At 34.0% G+C, this 13,064-nt stretch overlaps 2 protein-coding genes across 2 annotated transcripts; one reads left to right on the top strand and one right to left on the bottom strand.

The window, feature by feature from the left end:
* On the top strand, positions 1-2,236 carry LOC21394560 (peptide methionine sulfoxide reductase B5). Its single transcript, XM_010107383.2, has 3 exons — positions 1-195; positions 1,644-1,800; positions 1,904-2,236. Exons 1-3 carry the CDS (start codon positions 95-97, stop codon positions 2,060-2,062), a joined length of 417 nt encoding a protein of 138 aa, XP_010105685.1. The 5' UTR covers positions 1-94; the 3' UTR covers positions 2,063-2,236.
* Positions 2,237-3,743: 1,507 nt separating this feature from the next.
* On the bottom strand, positions 3,744-4,360 carry LOC21394559 (cytochrome c oxidase assembly factor 4 homolog, mitochondrial). The gene is made up of 3 exons (XM_010107382.2): positions 4,141-4,360; positions 3,937-3,982; positions 3,744-3,819 (listed from the first exon to the last, which is right to left on the bottom strand). The coding sequence occupies exons 1-3, from the start codon at positions 4,252-4,254 to the stop codon at positions 3,767-3,769; spliced, it is 213 nt and encodes a 70-aa protein (XP_010105684.1). The 5' UTR covers positions 4,255-4,360; the 3' UTR covers positions 3,744-3,766.
* Between the last annotated feature and the right edge of the window lie 8,704 nt (positions 4,361-13,064).

Raw genomic sequence — 13,064 nt, 5'->3', positions numbered from 1 at the left:
TTCCGGTTAATTGTAGAGAGCATATTTTCCCGAGAAAACGAATCGAATCGCATCTAACTGGGTTTGTGGAGTTGGGAGTGAGATTCTTATAGGAATGGCGGCTGCAACACCTGGCTCGGTTCAGAAGACAGAGGAAGAATGGCGAGCGATTCTCTCTCCTGAACAGTTTTGGATTCTTCGTCAGAAAGGAACAGAGTAAAAATTCCCATCTTTTTTTATCATGTTTTCACTATGTTGATATCTAATCATGCATTGAGATAATGAGTTTTAATGATTTTTTTTTTCTTTTTGCTGAAAGTTTTTTAATGAATTTGTGCGTAAGTGGATATAATCTTCTGTTACCGTAACTGATTACATGATTGAATTGATCTAAATCAATCTGTAAAGTGGGGATTGGATTTGTTGAAATTTTGTATAACAACCAGAAGTTTATGACTCTTTCACTTATAAGTTTTAGTTTTATTGTCAGAAGTATGTTTGACTGGTTTTGAGTGTAGAATACTATTTCTAATCTAGATCTATAGTTTGATTTTAGTAAGTTATTAAACACGTCTTTTTTCACAAGGAAAATTGTTCAGATAAAAAAAAGAAAGTAAAAAAATTTAACATTGGGGCTTAGGTCCGAAACCAGTCACAAGCAACCGATTTAGTCCACACTGATGCGGATTAGATTGGATAAATTAATATGCCAAGTGCAGACTGGATTAGATGCAAATTTCAAAAACACAAATATGTGGATAGGTTGTAATTTAAGCCGAAAATGCACGAATTGGATTCGCTGAACACCCCTCCTTCCATGGCGCTTTTTCTAAAGAAGCAAAAATGATGATAAGTGTGGAAGATTTTTGTTCAGGAATTGAACTGTGCACAACATAATGGCAGGCTTTCCTTGCTTGATATAATTGGGTGCGCTTGGAATTGGTTTCAGATTATTTTTAAAAACGTTTTTGCACGTTTTTTGAGATACAAAAATGAAAACGGTTTACAAATCGTGTTTGTTTAGCAAATGTTTTGAAAACGAAAATAAAAGTAAAAAACAGTGAGAATGATTTTTGTGAAAAAATTAAAAAATGATTGAAAGTTGTTTTCCCTTTTCTGTTTTTATTTTTTAATATTTATCAACAATGTTATAATGTATTAATTAATAATTATAATCAAACACGATTTCATTTTTTTATTGTACTCAAAATAATTTCTTAAAAAACTAACCAAATGTAATTTTAGAATCGGTCTCAGAATGATTATCAAAACAATCTCATTTTTACTTTTGTACTGAAAACTAAATAATTTTGAAAACATTACCAAACGGGTTCAATGAAACTCATTTCTATGTCCTATATCAATGTTTTTTTTTTAAATTGTTAGTATTTTTTTTTCCCGAGGAAGGTTCTCTATGGCTCTATCTATGTTGGTCTTGGAAAACTATTTGGTAAAGTGTAAAGTATGCCCCTTTTTTCCTGAAGAAAGGAGAGCTAAAGCAGTTCTGAGCTCTTGGCATAACTTTGTCTGTACTTGATAAGTTGAAACATGCTTAGGAACAACCTAAACACGCCAGTTAATTATGTTTTTAATGTTTAAGTTCTGCCTTTTGTTACTAGTTTGTAGCATCAATTAACTAGTGTTTAAGCTATATGCCTATGCAGGCAGAAAGGCACCGGGAAATACGACAAGTTCTTTGAAGAAGGGGTTTACAATTGCGGTGGTTGTGACATTCCACTTTACAAGTCCGTAACCAAATTCAACTCTGGCTGCGGTTGGCCTGCATTCTTTGAGGGCCTGCCTGGAGCTATAAATCGCTCCGTGGGTTTCCGTTGCTTGTTCATTGAGTTTTCCTCGAACAAATTTCGTTTTAACAAATTAGTGTGATAATTGATTGACAACCATTTTCTGTTTTTTTTTTCAGCCGGATCCGGATGGGAGAAGAACTGAGATCACATGTGCAGCCTGTGGAGGGCACTTGGGCCACGTTTTCAAAGGCGAGGGGTTCAAAACTCCGACGGATGAACGCCACTGCGTCAACAGCGTTTCGGTCAAGTTTATTCCGGGGAATGCTTCCCTCTGAAGCCTTGAGCGGTCCGTTAAATTTTCATCACTCAGTTTGTAACTTTTGTAAAATAATTCCTACTAATGTAGTCTGCCTTTCTGGGAAGACCAGCAGTGTGAGTGATGTATGTTGTTGTCGGTTTATGATGTTGAGACATAATAATAACCTCTTTTTCCTCAACGCCATTAGTTTATCATTCTCTGCAAGGGATTTCTTTATATTGTAGAATAGGGCAATAATCTTGCATTTCAGTGGTTCAGAAAGATTATAGTTTAGAATCATTACTTAGAGGATAGAGCAAAATCCTTCAAAACTGGCCAAGTAGCTGAAGTTTACAAAAAAAAAAAAAAAAAAGGTTGTAGTTTAGAATCATTACTTAAGGATAGAGCAAAATCCTTCAAAACTGGCCAAGTAGCTGAAGTTTTTTTTTTTTTTTTTTTTTTTTTTTAGTTTTTAAAAGAAGATACCAACAATACATTACCGCGACAATAATAATAAAGAAAGAACAATTAAGACAAAAAACAACATCGCACAGATAAACAACCAAACCAATTAATTAAAAAGAAAAGGACAGTCAACATTGGACTATGCCATAACAGATATGAGAAAAGAAAAACAACAACATACAGAAGTGCATCAGACTAACAACTAGTAAACATTTTAAGAAAAGGAATGCAACATCAGTGGTCAGACCTACGACAGCAGCAATAAAAACAAAAACGACAAGGACCATTTAACAGCAAAAACGACATCACATAGATAAACGACAACAGCAACCAAAAAGGAAAACGACAATATAATTTTAATCCCACATCAAGGTTAGGAAGATAAATAGCAGAATTTAGAAAGGATAAATGAAGAGGTTTAGAAGGATGTTAGACTGGCAAGCGACAAACTTATGTTTAAAAAAAAAAAAAAGCAAACGAAATTGGACTCTAAACGACAACAACAATTAAAACTAAAAAAGGACAACAAACTGAGAAAGGAGAAAAAAAAAACCTCGATAAACATGGAAACAACAACGAAAGACGGCATAAACGTAGAAAATATAACATCACAGACAGTAAATATAAAAAGATGACATTATATTATATAAGGTTTGCCAACATCAGAGACAAGGAAAGAACAATTTAAAACAAAAACGACATCATACAGAAACGACAAAGAAACGATAGCAAGAATTTAAAGGAAAAAACGACAAGAACAACTTAAAACAAAAATCGACATCACACAGAAACGATAACAACAATTTAGAAGAAAAAAGGACATCATACAGAAACGATAACAACAATTTAGAAGAAAAAACGACAAAACATTTTAAGAAAGCGAAACAAAATCAGATTACAACAAAAAAATATAAATAGAAAACAACCTCAAACCGAGAAACGAGAAAAGTTTGAGAAGCAGCCGACCACAAATGAAAACGACGATAATATAAAAAACAAAAACGACAAGACATTAACATTACGCTTAAAAATCAAGACGCCGTGTCATTGAGTAGAAAAATGACAAGTGAAACGACAATTCTAAAGAGAGACAAACATCAACTTGAGTATAACAGTTGAATGAATATAAGCACTTCAAAGTTCAAACGACAGCAAAATCTCAACAATTTATTTTATTTTATTAGTTGATTGAGAAAATACAGTGCCAAAAAACCAATTAAAAAATGCAGAATCTTGAATGAATCACGATCACACTCTCCCTCTAGTTTGTCATATCTCACTTTTCTCTGTCTTTCTTCTTCTCATTGCAAGATTTCAAAGCTTGAACTTCTGTTAAGAGCAATTTGAACAACATAAAGAAGAAAAAAAAATCAAATAACTTAAAAAACGCAATTACAATACATGGGTTTCCGAAAAAAGTTAGTTTTTGATCCAGAAAAAAAATACCCATTTGGCAGGATTTCCAGTTCCTATTGGTCTTTATAAGACAATCCTGAAAGAAAAGAAATCAAGGTTTAGCGTTTTAGGGTTTAAAACTCTTTATATTATAATAGCAATTAATTGAGTGCTTAGAATTAAATAATTACCTGTAAAGCCAAGTAGAGAGAAGAACATTAGCAATTAATTGAGTGATTAGAATAAAATAATTACCTGTAAAGCCAAGTAGAGAGAAGAACATTGTTTGAGCTGTTTAACGTTGTCGTCGTCGTCGTCGTCTGCATCGATCCGATGAATAGGAGGTGGTTGCGACTGCTCACTGATCATTTTTGGTTTTGGTATGAACAGAAAAGAGTAAATTTTAAGCAAAAACAATAAAAGCCTATAAAAATATTCTTTGAAGAGAGAGCATACACGTGAATCAAGAACCCCAAAATCCTTATATAGGGGAATTGAAGATATTCTCATAATTTTTCAATGTGGGACTCTTTCTTATATGTTTTGTTACTTTTAAAACTTAAAACTGTCAACAGCGTGTAAATGAGTTTGTTGGAAGAAGTGGTCTGTGTCTTGTTTTATGTGAAGGGTTCAATTCCACTGATCGGCGGATTTTATTTATTTATTTATTTTTTGTTTTTATCCATTTTTCTAGCCTTTTGCGTTTAAATAGGAGGATTATTTTTATAAATGTCTCGTGAAGTGTTTCTCATTTTTAAAAATGATTTAAAATATCTCATTCTTTATAAAAAAATAAGTCAAAATATTATTTTCATCCACTTACCTTTATAATCCTAAAAAATGTTGAGGTGACACTCATTTTAAAACATAAAATATCTTAAATTTAACTAAAAAAAATAATTCAAAAAATAATTAATAATTCAAAAAATAATTATGGTCCGGTTTAGTTTAATGATTTGAGTTGAGATATGATTTTATGTAAAAATTTTTTACTGCAATAAAAAAATTAAATGTAATTATTTTTAAAAATTTTTTACTGTAACAAAACTCGAATTGAATCGGCAAAATGAACAATACCCATGTTACAAATTGTTAAGATAAAACTATCCCTAACACATAACCTGTACTAATCCCATCTAAGCTTCTTGACACACTCTAAGTGTGCCACTGGATTTACAAATCTAATCTAATCTCATTTAAACATCTCAAAATTTAGAAATGCACAATTAAAAAAAAAAAACTATATCTGTAAACGGAAACACAAACCATATCTGCAAAAGAAAAAACAAACCAGATCTGTGAAGCCAAAAAAAAAAAAAGATTTGTACAAGAAAAAAACATCACTCTCCCTCTCTCATTCACTCCCTCGACTCCTTAGAATCATCAGAGGTCTACACTGTCATCATTGGCCAAATCTCGACTCCCCAAGGACGACGCCGTGAAGAAGATTAAGTCAGACAGAATGCCTGTGTTCAACATCTTGTCGCTGCACTGGACTGTGGACGCAAGTGACTTGATCGTAGTTAGAAAAGGGACTACACCGTCGAGAGGTGGGGGTGGACTTTGGAGACCGGTTTGCTGTTCAAAGTTTGAGTGGGTTTTGATAAGAGATTTCAGGTGTATTATTTTTTCTAAAACTTTGGGTTTCTGAATTGTTAATAATAAAGTCTTGTTAATTTCACGATTCGATTTGAGTTTAGAATTTAAATTTTATTACAGTAAAAAATTCTCATATAAAATCACATCTAAACTTAAATTAAAAACTCGAATCAGTGAACTAAACGGCTCATAATTATTCTTTGAATTGTTAATTATATTTCTAATTATTCCTTTTTAGTTTTAAGATGTTTTATGTCTTAAAATGAGTGTCACGTCAACATTCTTTTAGGGTTACAGACGTAAGTGGATAGAAAGAATATTTTGATTTATTTTTTATAAATCGCGGGATATTTTAAATTATTTTAAAAATTGAGAGATATTTTAAAATATGATAATCCTCTTAAGGCTAGAAAAATGGATAAAAATGAATAAATAAATAAATAAAGGGTTGTTCTTTTACAATGAAATTCAGAAAAAGTTTAAACTCTAGTTACAATTTTTTTTAAGTTCATTTTTTTTGTACAATTTGAGTTTGAACTTGAGTTTAGGACTAAACTCGAGTTCAAGTTTCCCCTTCAATTCGAGTTCATATACTCGAACTCAAGCTAATGAACAATATTTTTTCTATTTTTAAAAATACCATAACTTTTTCGTTTTAATTCTGATTGAGATGATTTTTTTCTATGCATTCACAACGAAAAGACGAATAAAATCCCATCTATATACCCTATTAAAATTTTTTATCACCATTGAGTTTTTATTAAAATACTATATAAATATAAATTTAAGTTTTGACCCACCCAAACACAAACTCAAATAGATTCTCAATTTAAATCATAATTCAAATGTGTAAATTCAAACACAAACTCAAGTTACAACTTCAACTCAAGTTATAACTCAAATTTAACTCAAAATCACTGCTCAAATCAGAACAAGTGGTATTCAATAAAGCGTGAGAGATTTTTTTCCAGAAATCTTGGCCTGTGTTCATGGTATTTTGACTAGTTTGCTTTGTATTAGAATTGTTCATATTTCATTTGGGGTTGCTCGTGAGTTCACAAGTGGTATCAGAGCTTGCAAGATGGCTTCCATGAAATATGACATTGAGAAGTTTAATGGTAAGAATGATTTCAGTTTATGGCGATTAAAAATGATGGCTCTTCAGATGCACTTAGGGCTTGAAGAAGCGCTCGTCGGAGAGAAGAATCTTCTGAGTACTCTCCCAGACAAGGAAAAGAAGGATCTTCTTGACAAGGCTCACATCGCCTTGATCTTGAGCCTAGGTGATAGAGTTTATCGAGAAGTTTCAAAAGAGAAGTTGGCAATTGCGATTTGGGTCAAGCTGAAAAGTCTTTACATGACGAGGTCCCTGGCGAATCAACTTCATGTGAAGTAGAAGTTGTAAAACTTTAAGATGCAGCCAGGGTGTTCAATTGAAGACCATCTCGATGAATTTAACAAGATCATTCTTGATCTTGAAAATATTGAGATCAAGATTGATGACGAAGACCAAGCTCTTCTTCTCCTACGTTCTTTACCGTCGGCTTATGAGAATCTCCATGATACTTTAGTTTATGGTAGGGATTCTTTGACATTAGAGGAAGTCCAGACAGCTCTAATGTCTAAAGAGTTGAAGAAGAAAACCGAGTCAAATGAGGATAGCAATGGTGAAGGCTTGAATGTAAGGGGCTGATCAAAGAAGAAGGATGAAAAGTCTCAGAAATGCTCGATCTAAGTCAAAGGGAAAAATAAAGTGTTTCCATTGCCATAAAGAAGGTCACTTTAAGCGTGAATGTCCAGAAAGAAAAAGGAACAAGAAGCATGATACATATAGCGAATCAGGGGATGTCTCTGTTGCCTCTGATGGATATGAATCCGCTGATGTTCTCTTGGTTGCAGATAGAAAAGCTGAAACTGAGTGGGTTCTTGATTCGGGGTGCTCTTTTCACATGTGTTCGTTAATGTATTGGTTTAGTTCTTTCAAAGAAATCAATGGAGGGAAGGTGATTATAGGAAATAATGCTGTCTGCCATGTGACAGGAATTGGTAACATCAGGCTAAGAATGATAGATGGGTAGAAAGAATTCTAAGTAATTTAAGATAAGTACCAGATTTGAAAAGAAACTTAATTTCTCTTGGAATGTTGGAAGAATCTGGATGTGCCTATAAGGCTGCCAATGAGGTTCTAAAGGTGCTCAAAGGCTCGTTGGTGATTATGAAAGGTAAAAGGAGTAATGGAATTTATGTTCTTCAAGGCTCTACTGTGCAAGGAGAAGCAGCTACAATAGTTTCTGGAAATTGTGAAAAGGCTATATTATGGCATCAAAGATTGGGCCATATTAGAGAGAAAGGTCTTCAAGAACTCAACAAGAGAGGGTTCTTGTGTGGTGACAAAATAGGAGGACTTAAGTTCTGCGAGCATTGTGTATATGGGAAAAAGCAAAGAGTCAAGTTCGGCAAGGCAGTGCACAAAACCAAGGCAGTTCTTGACTATATTCACACAGATCTCTAGGGTGCAGCTACAACTTCTTCACATGGAGGAAATAGGTACTTCATAACTTTCATTGATGATTTTAGTAGAAAAGTATGGATTTACTTGCTAAAAACTAAGGATGAAGCAGCCATGGTGGAAAATAGGTGTGATAAGAAGATTAAGAACCTTAGAACCGATAATGGACTTGAATACCTTGCTGATGTCTTTACTGAGTATTGTAAAGATAGGGTATTGTCAGTCATAAGACAACGAGGAAAACTCCACAACAGAATGGCTTAGCAGAGAGAATGAATAAGACCCATCTGGAGAGAATTAGGTGCCTTCTATCTAATGCCAAGCTGTCAAATAAATTTTGGGGAGAAGTAGTCCACACAGTAGCCTATTTGGTAAACATAACTCCTTCAGCTGCAATAGAATTCAAAACCCCACAGGAAGTGTGGTCAGGAGAACCTGTACATTATGGGAAACTTAGGATCTTTGGCTGTGGAGCTTACTATCATGTCAACAAAGGTAAGCTTGTACCGGAAGCCAAGAAAGGATTGTTTATGGGGTATCCAGATGGTGTTAAGGGCTATAGGATCTGGTGCTCTGAGTCAAAAAAATGTATAATAAGTAGGGATGCCACTTTTAGTGAAGGCGGTTTGATGAAGGTTCAGGAAAATAGCTGCACACAAGCGGACGATGAACTTTTACCAGAGAAGTATAAGTTTGAGGTGGAGTCTTCAGCGGGTTCAAAGGAAAATAATGATGACCAAAAAGGAGCTGATTTGGTACAGGAAGATTTCAGGCAATATGGTGAGTTAGATAGCCATTTAGAGCAGTACAAACTAGCAAGAGACAAGCATAGAAGAGAAATTTGACCACCTGCAAGGTATGACTATGCAGATTTAATAACATATGCTCTTATTGTTGCAGATAAGTTGAATGATGAGGAACCTAAGTCTTTTCATGAAGTTGTGAAGTCTGATGATGCTAGAAAATGGATACTTGCCATGAATGAGGAGCTGGAGTCTTTAGAAAAAAAATAATACATGGGATTAGTTCCTAAGCCACAAGGATCTAGAGTTGTTGGAAGTAAATGGGTGTTCAAAAAGATGGAGTGGAGCCTGCAAGGTTTAAAGCAAGGCTGGTAGCAAAAGGGTTCACTCAAAGAGAGGGTATCAATTTCAATAAGATTTTTTCTCCTGTTGTGAAACATTCTTCTATAAGGATTCTGTTATCCATGGTTGCTTATTTCAACATGGAACTTGAGCAAATGAATGTTAAAACTGCATATTTGCTTGGTGAATTAGAAGAACAAATTTTTATGCAACAACCAGTAGGATTTGAGGTTCAAGGCAAGGAAGATTGGGTTTGTTTACTCAAAAGGTCTTTGTATGGACTTAAACAGTCTCCAAGACAATGTTATAAGAGGTTTATCTTAAAGAACAACTTCAAAAGGAGTAAATTTGACAGTTGTGTATACCTGAAGAAAACCAATAACAGCAATTTCATCTACCTTCTTCTTTATGTAGATGCTATGTTACTGGCGTCTAAAGATAGTAGAGACGTGGATCAGTTGAAGAGGCAATTGCATTTGGAATTTGAGATGAAAGATCTCGGGGCAACTAAGAAGATTTTGGGCATGGAAATAGTCAGGGATAGAAATGCAGGGATCATATTTTTGTCTCAGTGTGGCTATATGCAAAAGGTGTTGTCTAGATTTAATATGGAAGATGCAAAGGCTGTGAGTATACCAATTGCTCCACATTTTAAGCTGTCAATGGCTCAGTTTCCTAAAACCAAAGAAGAAAGGGAATATATGGCTAAGGTGTCTTATGCAAGTGCCATAGGAAGTATGATGTATTCTATGGTATGTTCTAGGCCATATATAGCCTATCCAGTAAGTTTGGTTAGTAGATTTATGAAAAAACCTAGAAGGGAGCATTGGAATGCTGCTAAATGGGTTCTGAGATATTTGACAGGAACTAGAGATGTTGGTCTAGTGTATGGAAAGGCAAAAAAAAGAAGGTCCAGCTGAGCTTTGTGGATTAAAGGGCTGGTCAATGAACTGGGGATTGAGCAAAAGGAGATTCATGTTTTTTGCGACAATCAAATTCATGTTTTTTGCGACAATCAAAGTGCTATTCATTTGTGTAAGAATCAGATGTATCATGAGCGTACTAAATACATTGATATTAGATTGCATTACATTCGAGATATTGTGGAGGAAGGCTCAGTTCAAATTGTCAAGATTCACACTTCGAAGAATCCAGCTGATATGATTACAAAGCCTGTGTCATTGTCAAGGTTTCAGCTGTGTTTGGATCTTCTGAACGTGAGACAGATGAAGGCTTTTCTAGTGAAGGCTTGATCAAGTGTGCCAAGGTGGAGATTGTAAATCCAGGTGGCACACTTAGAGTGGTGTCAAGAAGCTTAGATGGGATTAGTACAGGTTATGTGTTAGGGGTAGTTTTATCTTAACCAGTTGTAACAGTTTCAACATTTTGTTGAAACATATTAAAAGTAGTTTCTTTTATATTTTTTGTACAGAGTTCTGAGAAACAAGAAAAGTAAAAGTTCTCTGGGTGCTTTAGGACTAGAGAGGAAAAAAGTCTAGTTGATGTACTATTATAGAGACTTGTTTTCTTGGTATTCTAATTCCATTGATCAAATAAAGCCTGAAAGGTCTTTTTCAGAAATCTTGTTATGTGTTTTTGGTATTTTGATTAGTTGGCTTTGTATTAGAATTGTTCATATTTCATTTGGGGTTGCTTGTGAGATCACAAGATTTATTTGTTTATTTGTTTTATTTTTTGTTTAAAGATTGGATCTGTTGTTCTTATTGTTACATATTTGAGCCTATGGATTTTGGTTTGTATGAGAGGTGAAGGGGAAGAAGATGAGGGTATTTTTTTATTTTTTATTTTGTTCTTATGAGGTTTTTTTTTATAATAATTAGTTGATTTCATTTCACTGATTTAATTAGAATTTAATGGTTTTACTTAATTTAAAATAAGTGCCACTTTAGCAAATTTGTTAAGATTATAGACGGAAGTGGATAGAATGAGTAGTTTGACTTATTTTCTATAAATTAAAGAGTATTTTGAACCATTTTAAAAAAAATTAAAAAATATTTTAAAATATAATACATATTTTAAGAGGTATTTATAAAAATAATCTTAAATAAGAATACATTTATGTGGGCTTAGGCATTTAATGAGTATCAACTCTCACGAGACTTGCCACTTTTCCACTTTTGAATTATGAAACGCCTAACTTGTGAAACAGCTAGAGTAGTGGTAAAGAAGTGGAAGGGCTTTCCCTAGGCTGGAGGTTTAATCCTTAATAGTTGCAATTTTTCCTATTACTGAAGAGGCCGGTTTTGCTTAGAAATTGATTTTTTTTTTTTTCGGTTTTTTGTGGTGGGTGTTGGTTTTTCGATTTTTTTTTTTAACACCTCTAACCATTATCAGTTTGATACATAAGATTTACACATGTCATAGTTTTAAAAATGATAAATCTTTATATTTTATTTATGAATCTGGTATTTTAAATTTTCAATTTAATAACATTCGTTAATTATTTGACCTCAACTTTTCAGAGTGTAATTTGACAAAATTAAAAATTCGGGACAACTGGTTGACCAAAACAAGAACCTAAATTTCAGTACATTATGCAAAAAACGAATTGTTTGAGGTATGAAAAATTATAGGGATATTAGGAATAATATATATATATATATTAAAAAAGTATTAGAAATATTTTGAGTAAGGTAATAGCACCTTAGTCTTAATCTTTTGCAGTTTTTTCACATTGATCACCTAACTTTTCTTCTTACCAATTAAATCCTCAACGTCTTGTTTTGCACACGCTTGTTAATTTCATTCAATTTGACCTCTAAGAGTGCAAATTGAACTCGACAACGTTGGTAAAATTTAACAACTCAAATCTTGGATTTTCAACCATGGATCATCAAAATTGGCTTGGGGGTTTTATTAACCACTTCCTTCTGATCATTTTGACACCAAAATCATGATGATCCAACGGTTGGATCATCGGAACCAACCTTCACCACAACCATAGCGGCGACTTTGCTCGAAATCCAGCAAAACGACGACAGCAACGGTGGTTCCTGGTCAAGATCTGCTAGCCGTGCTCCTTTGAGTCTAATGGTGCCGGCGGCACCCCACCGCCGACCGGAGAAGCAAAAACGAAAGCGGCGACCACAGAGGTTCCGACCACTACGGACGGTGGTGCTCTGGTCAGAATTGAGCCATGTTACTTGATTGGGTTGCGTTCGTCTTGTCGCTCTGAGTCCATAGGAACTATAATTACCTCAATCGGAGGTAGAATGACGAATATATTGCGATCGAAGTTTTGAGTATTTTTAAAACTTCGGCCAGCAAGTGCGGCTTCATTCAAAGGAGTTATAGGCTATATAATATGTCCTTGGACTCAACTCATTGAGAGCTTTACAATGGTGAGGGATGTGTTGAAACCCAACGCCAGAATCTCATCAGAGGTGACCGGCAATTCGTGAAAGAGAAGAGGAAAGAGAGAGAAAATATGAGAGAGGGAGAGAGATAGAGTGTGAACGTGAGGGAAATGAGAGAGACGAAATGTGCAACCAAACACAGTAATTCATTATTCTTGGGAATTTGAGACAAAATTTCTATATGAAACTAAATATAGTAATGTATTATTTCTGAGAATCATATTACCCCATCACTTTTCTAAGAATATGATTATTACTGATTATTGCGTACCAAACGCTCCTATATATTTTACAGAATATCAAATGAAGTGAGGGCACAATTTATATATTTTTATTATTAAGTTAGGGTACTGGGTATCACTAGCGGAGCTGTGTTAGACTCAGTGGGGCCAGCTGAGTGGGGATCCAAGGACTTCTTTTACAATTTTGCCCCTATAATTCAATTTGTAGCATTTTTCTCCTTATTTGCCCCCACTCAAATTTTGTTATTGTCATTTCTCCATAGTTTTTAAAAGAAAATTCTAATTATACTTTGAGTTTTGATTTTTAAATATATTCTTATTTCAAACTTAAGTCTAAAATAAACCAAAAATCAACAATACTACAATA

Source organism: Morus notabilis, unplaced genomic scaffold, assembly GCF_000414095.1.
Source record: "Morus notabilis unplaced genomic scaffold, ASM41409v2 Scaffold38, whole genome shotgun sequence".
Classification (NCBI taxonomy): Eukaryota; Viridiplantae; Streptophyta; class Magnoliopsida; order Rosales; family Moraceae; genus Morus; species Morus notabilis.
Note: the sequence above shows the minus strand (reverse complement) of the source record. Positions and strands in the feature narration are given on the sequence as shown.

Bases quoted from the DNA above. Each gene is read 5' to 3' on its own strand.
- LOC21394560 (XM_010107383.2), top strand. From the start codon at position 95: ATGGCGGCTGCAACACCTGGCTCGGTTCAGAAGACAGAGGAAGAATGG. The intron at 196-1,643 runs GTAAAAATTCCC...ATGCCTATGCAG, and splicing joins CTTCGTCAGAAAGGAACAGA to GCAGAAAGGCACCGGGAAAT. The intron at 1,801-1,903 runs GTGGGTTTCCGT...TTTTTTTTTCAG, and splicing joins CTGGAGCTATAAATCGCTCC to CCGGATCCGGATGGGAGAAG.
- LOC21394559 (XM_010107382.2), bottom strand. From the start codon at position 4,254: ATGATCAGTGAGCAGTCGCAACCACCTCCTATTCATCGGATCGATGCA. The intron at 3,983-4,140 runs GTAATTATTTTA...CTTTTCTTTCAG, and splicing joins CTCTCTACTTGGCTTTACAG to GATTGTCTTATAAAGACCAA. The intron at 3,820-3,936 runs GTATTTTTTTTC...TGCTCTTAACAG, and splicing joins CTGGAAATCCTGCCAAATGG to AAGTTCAAGCTTTGAAATCT.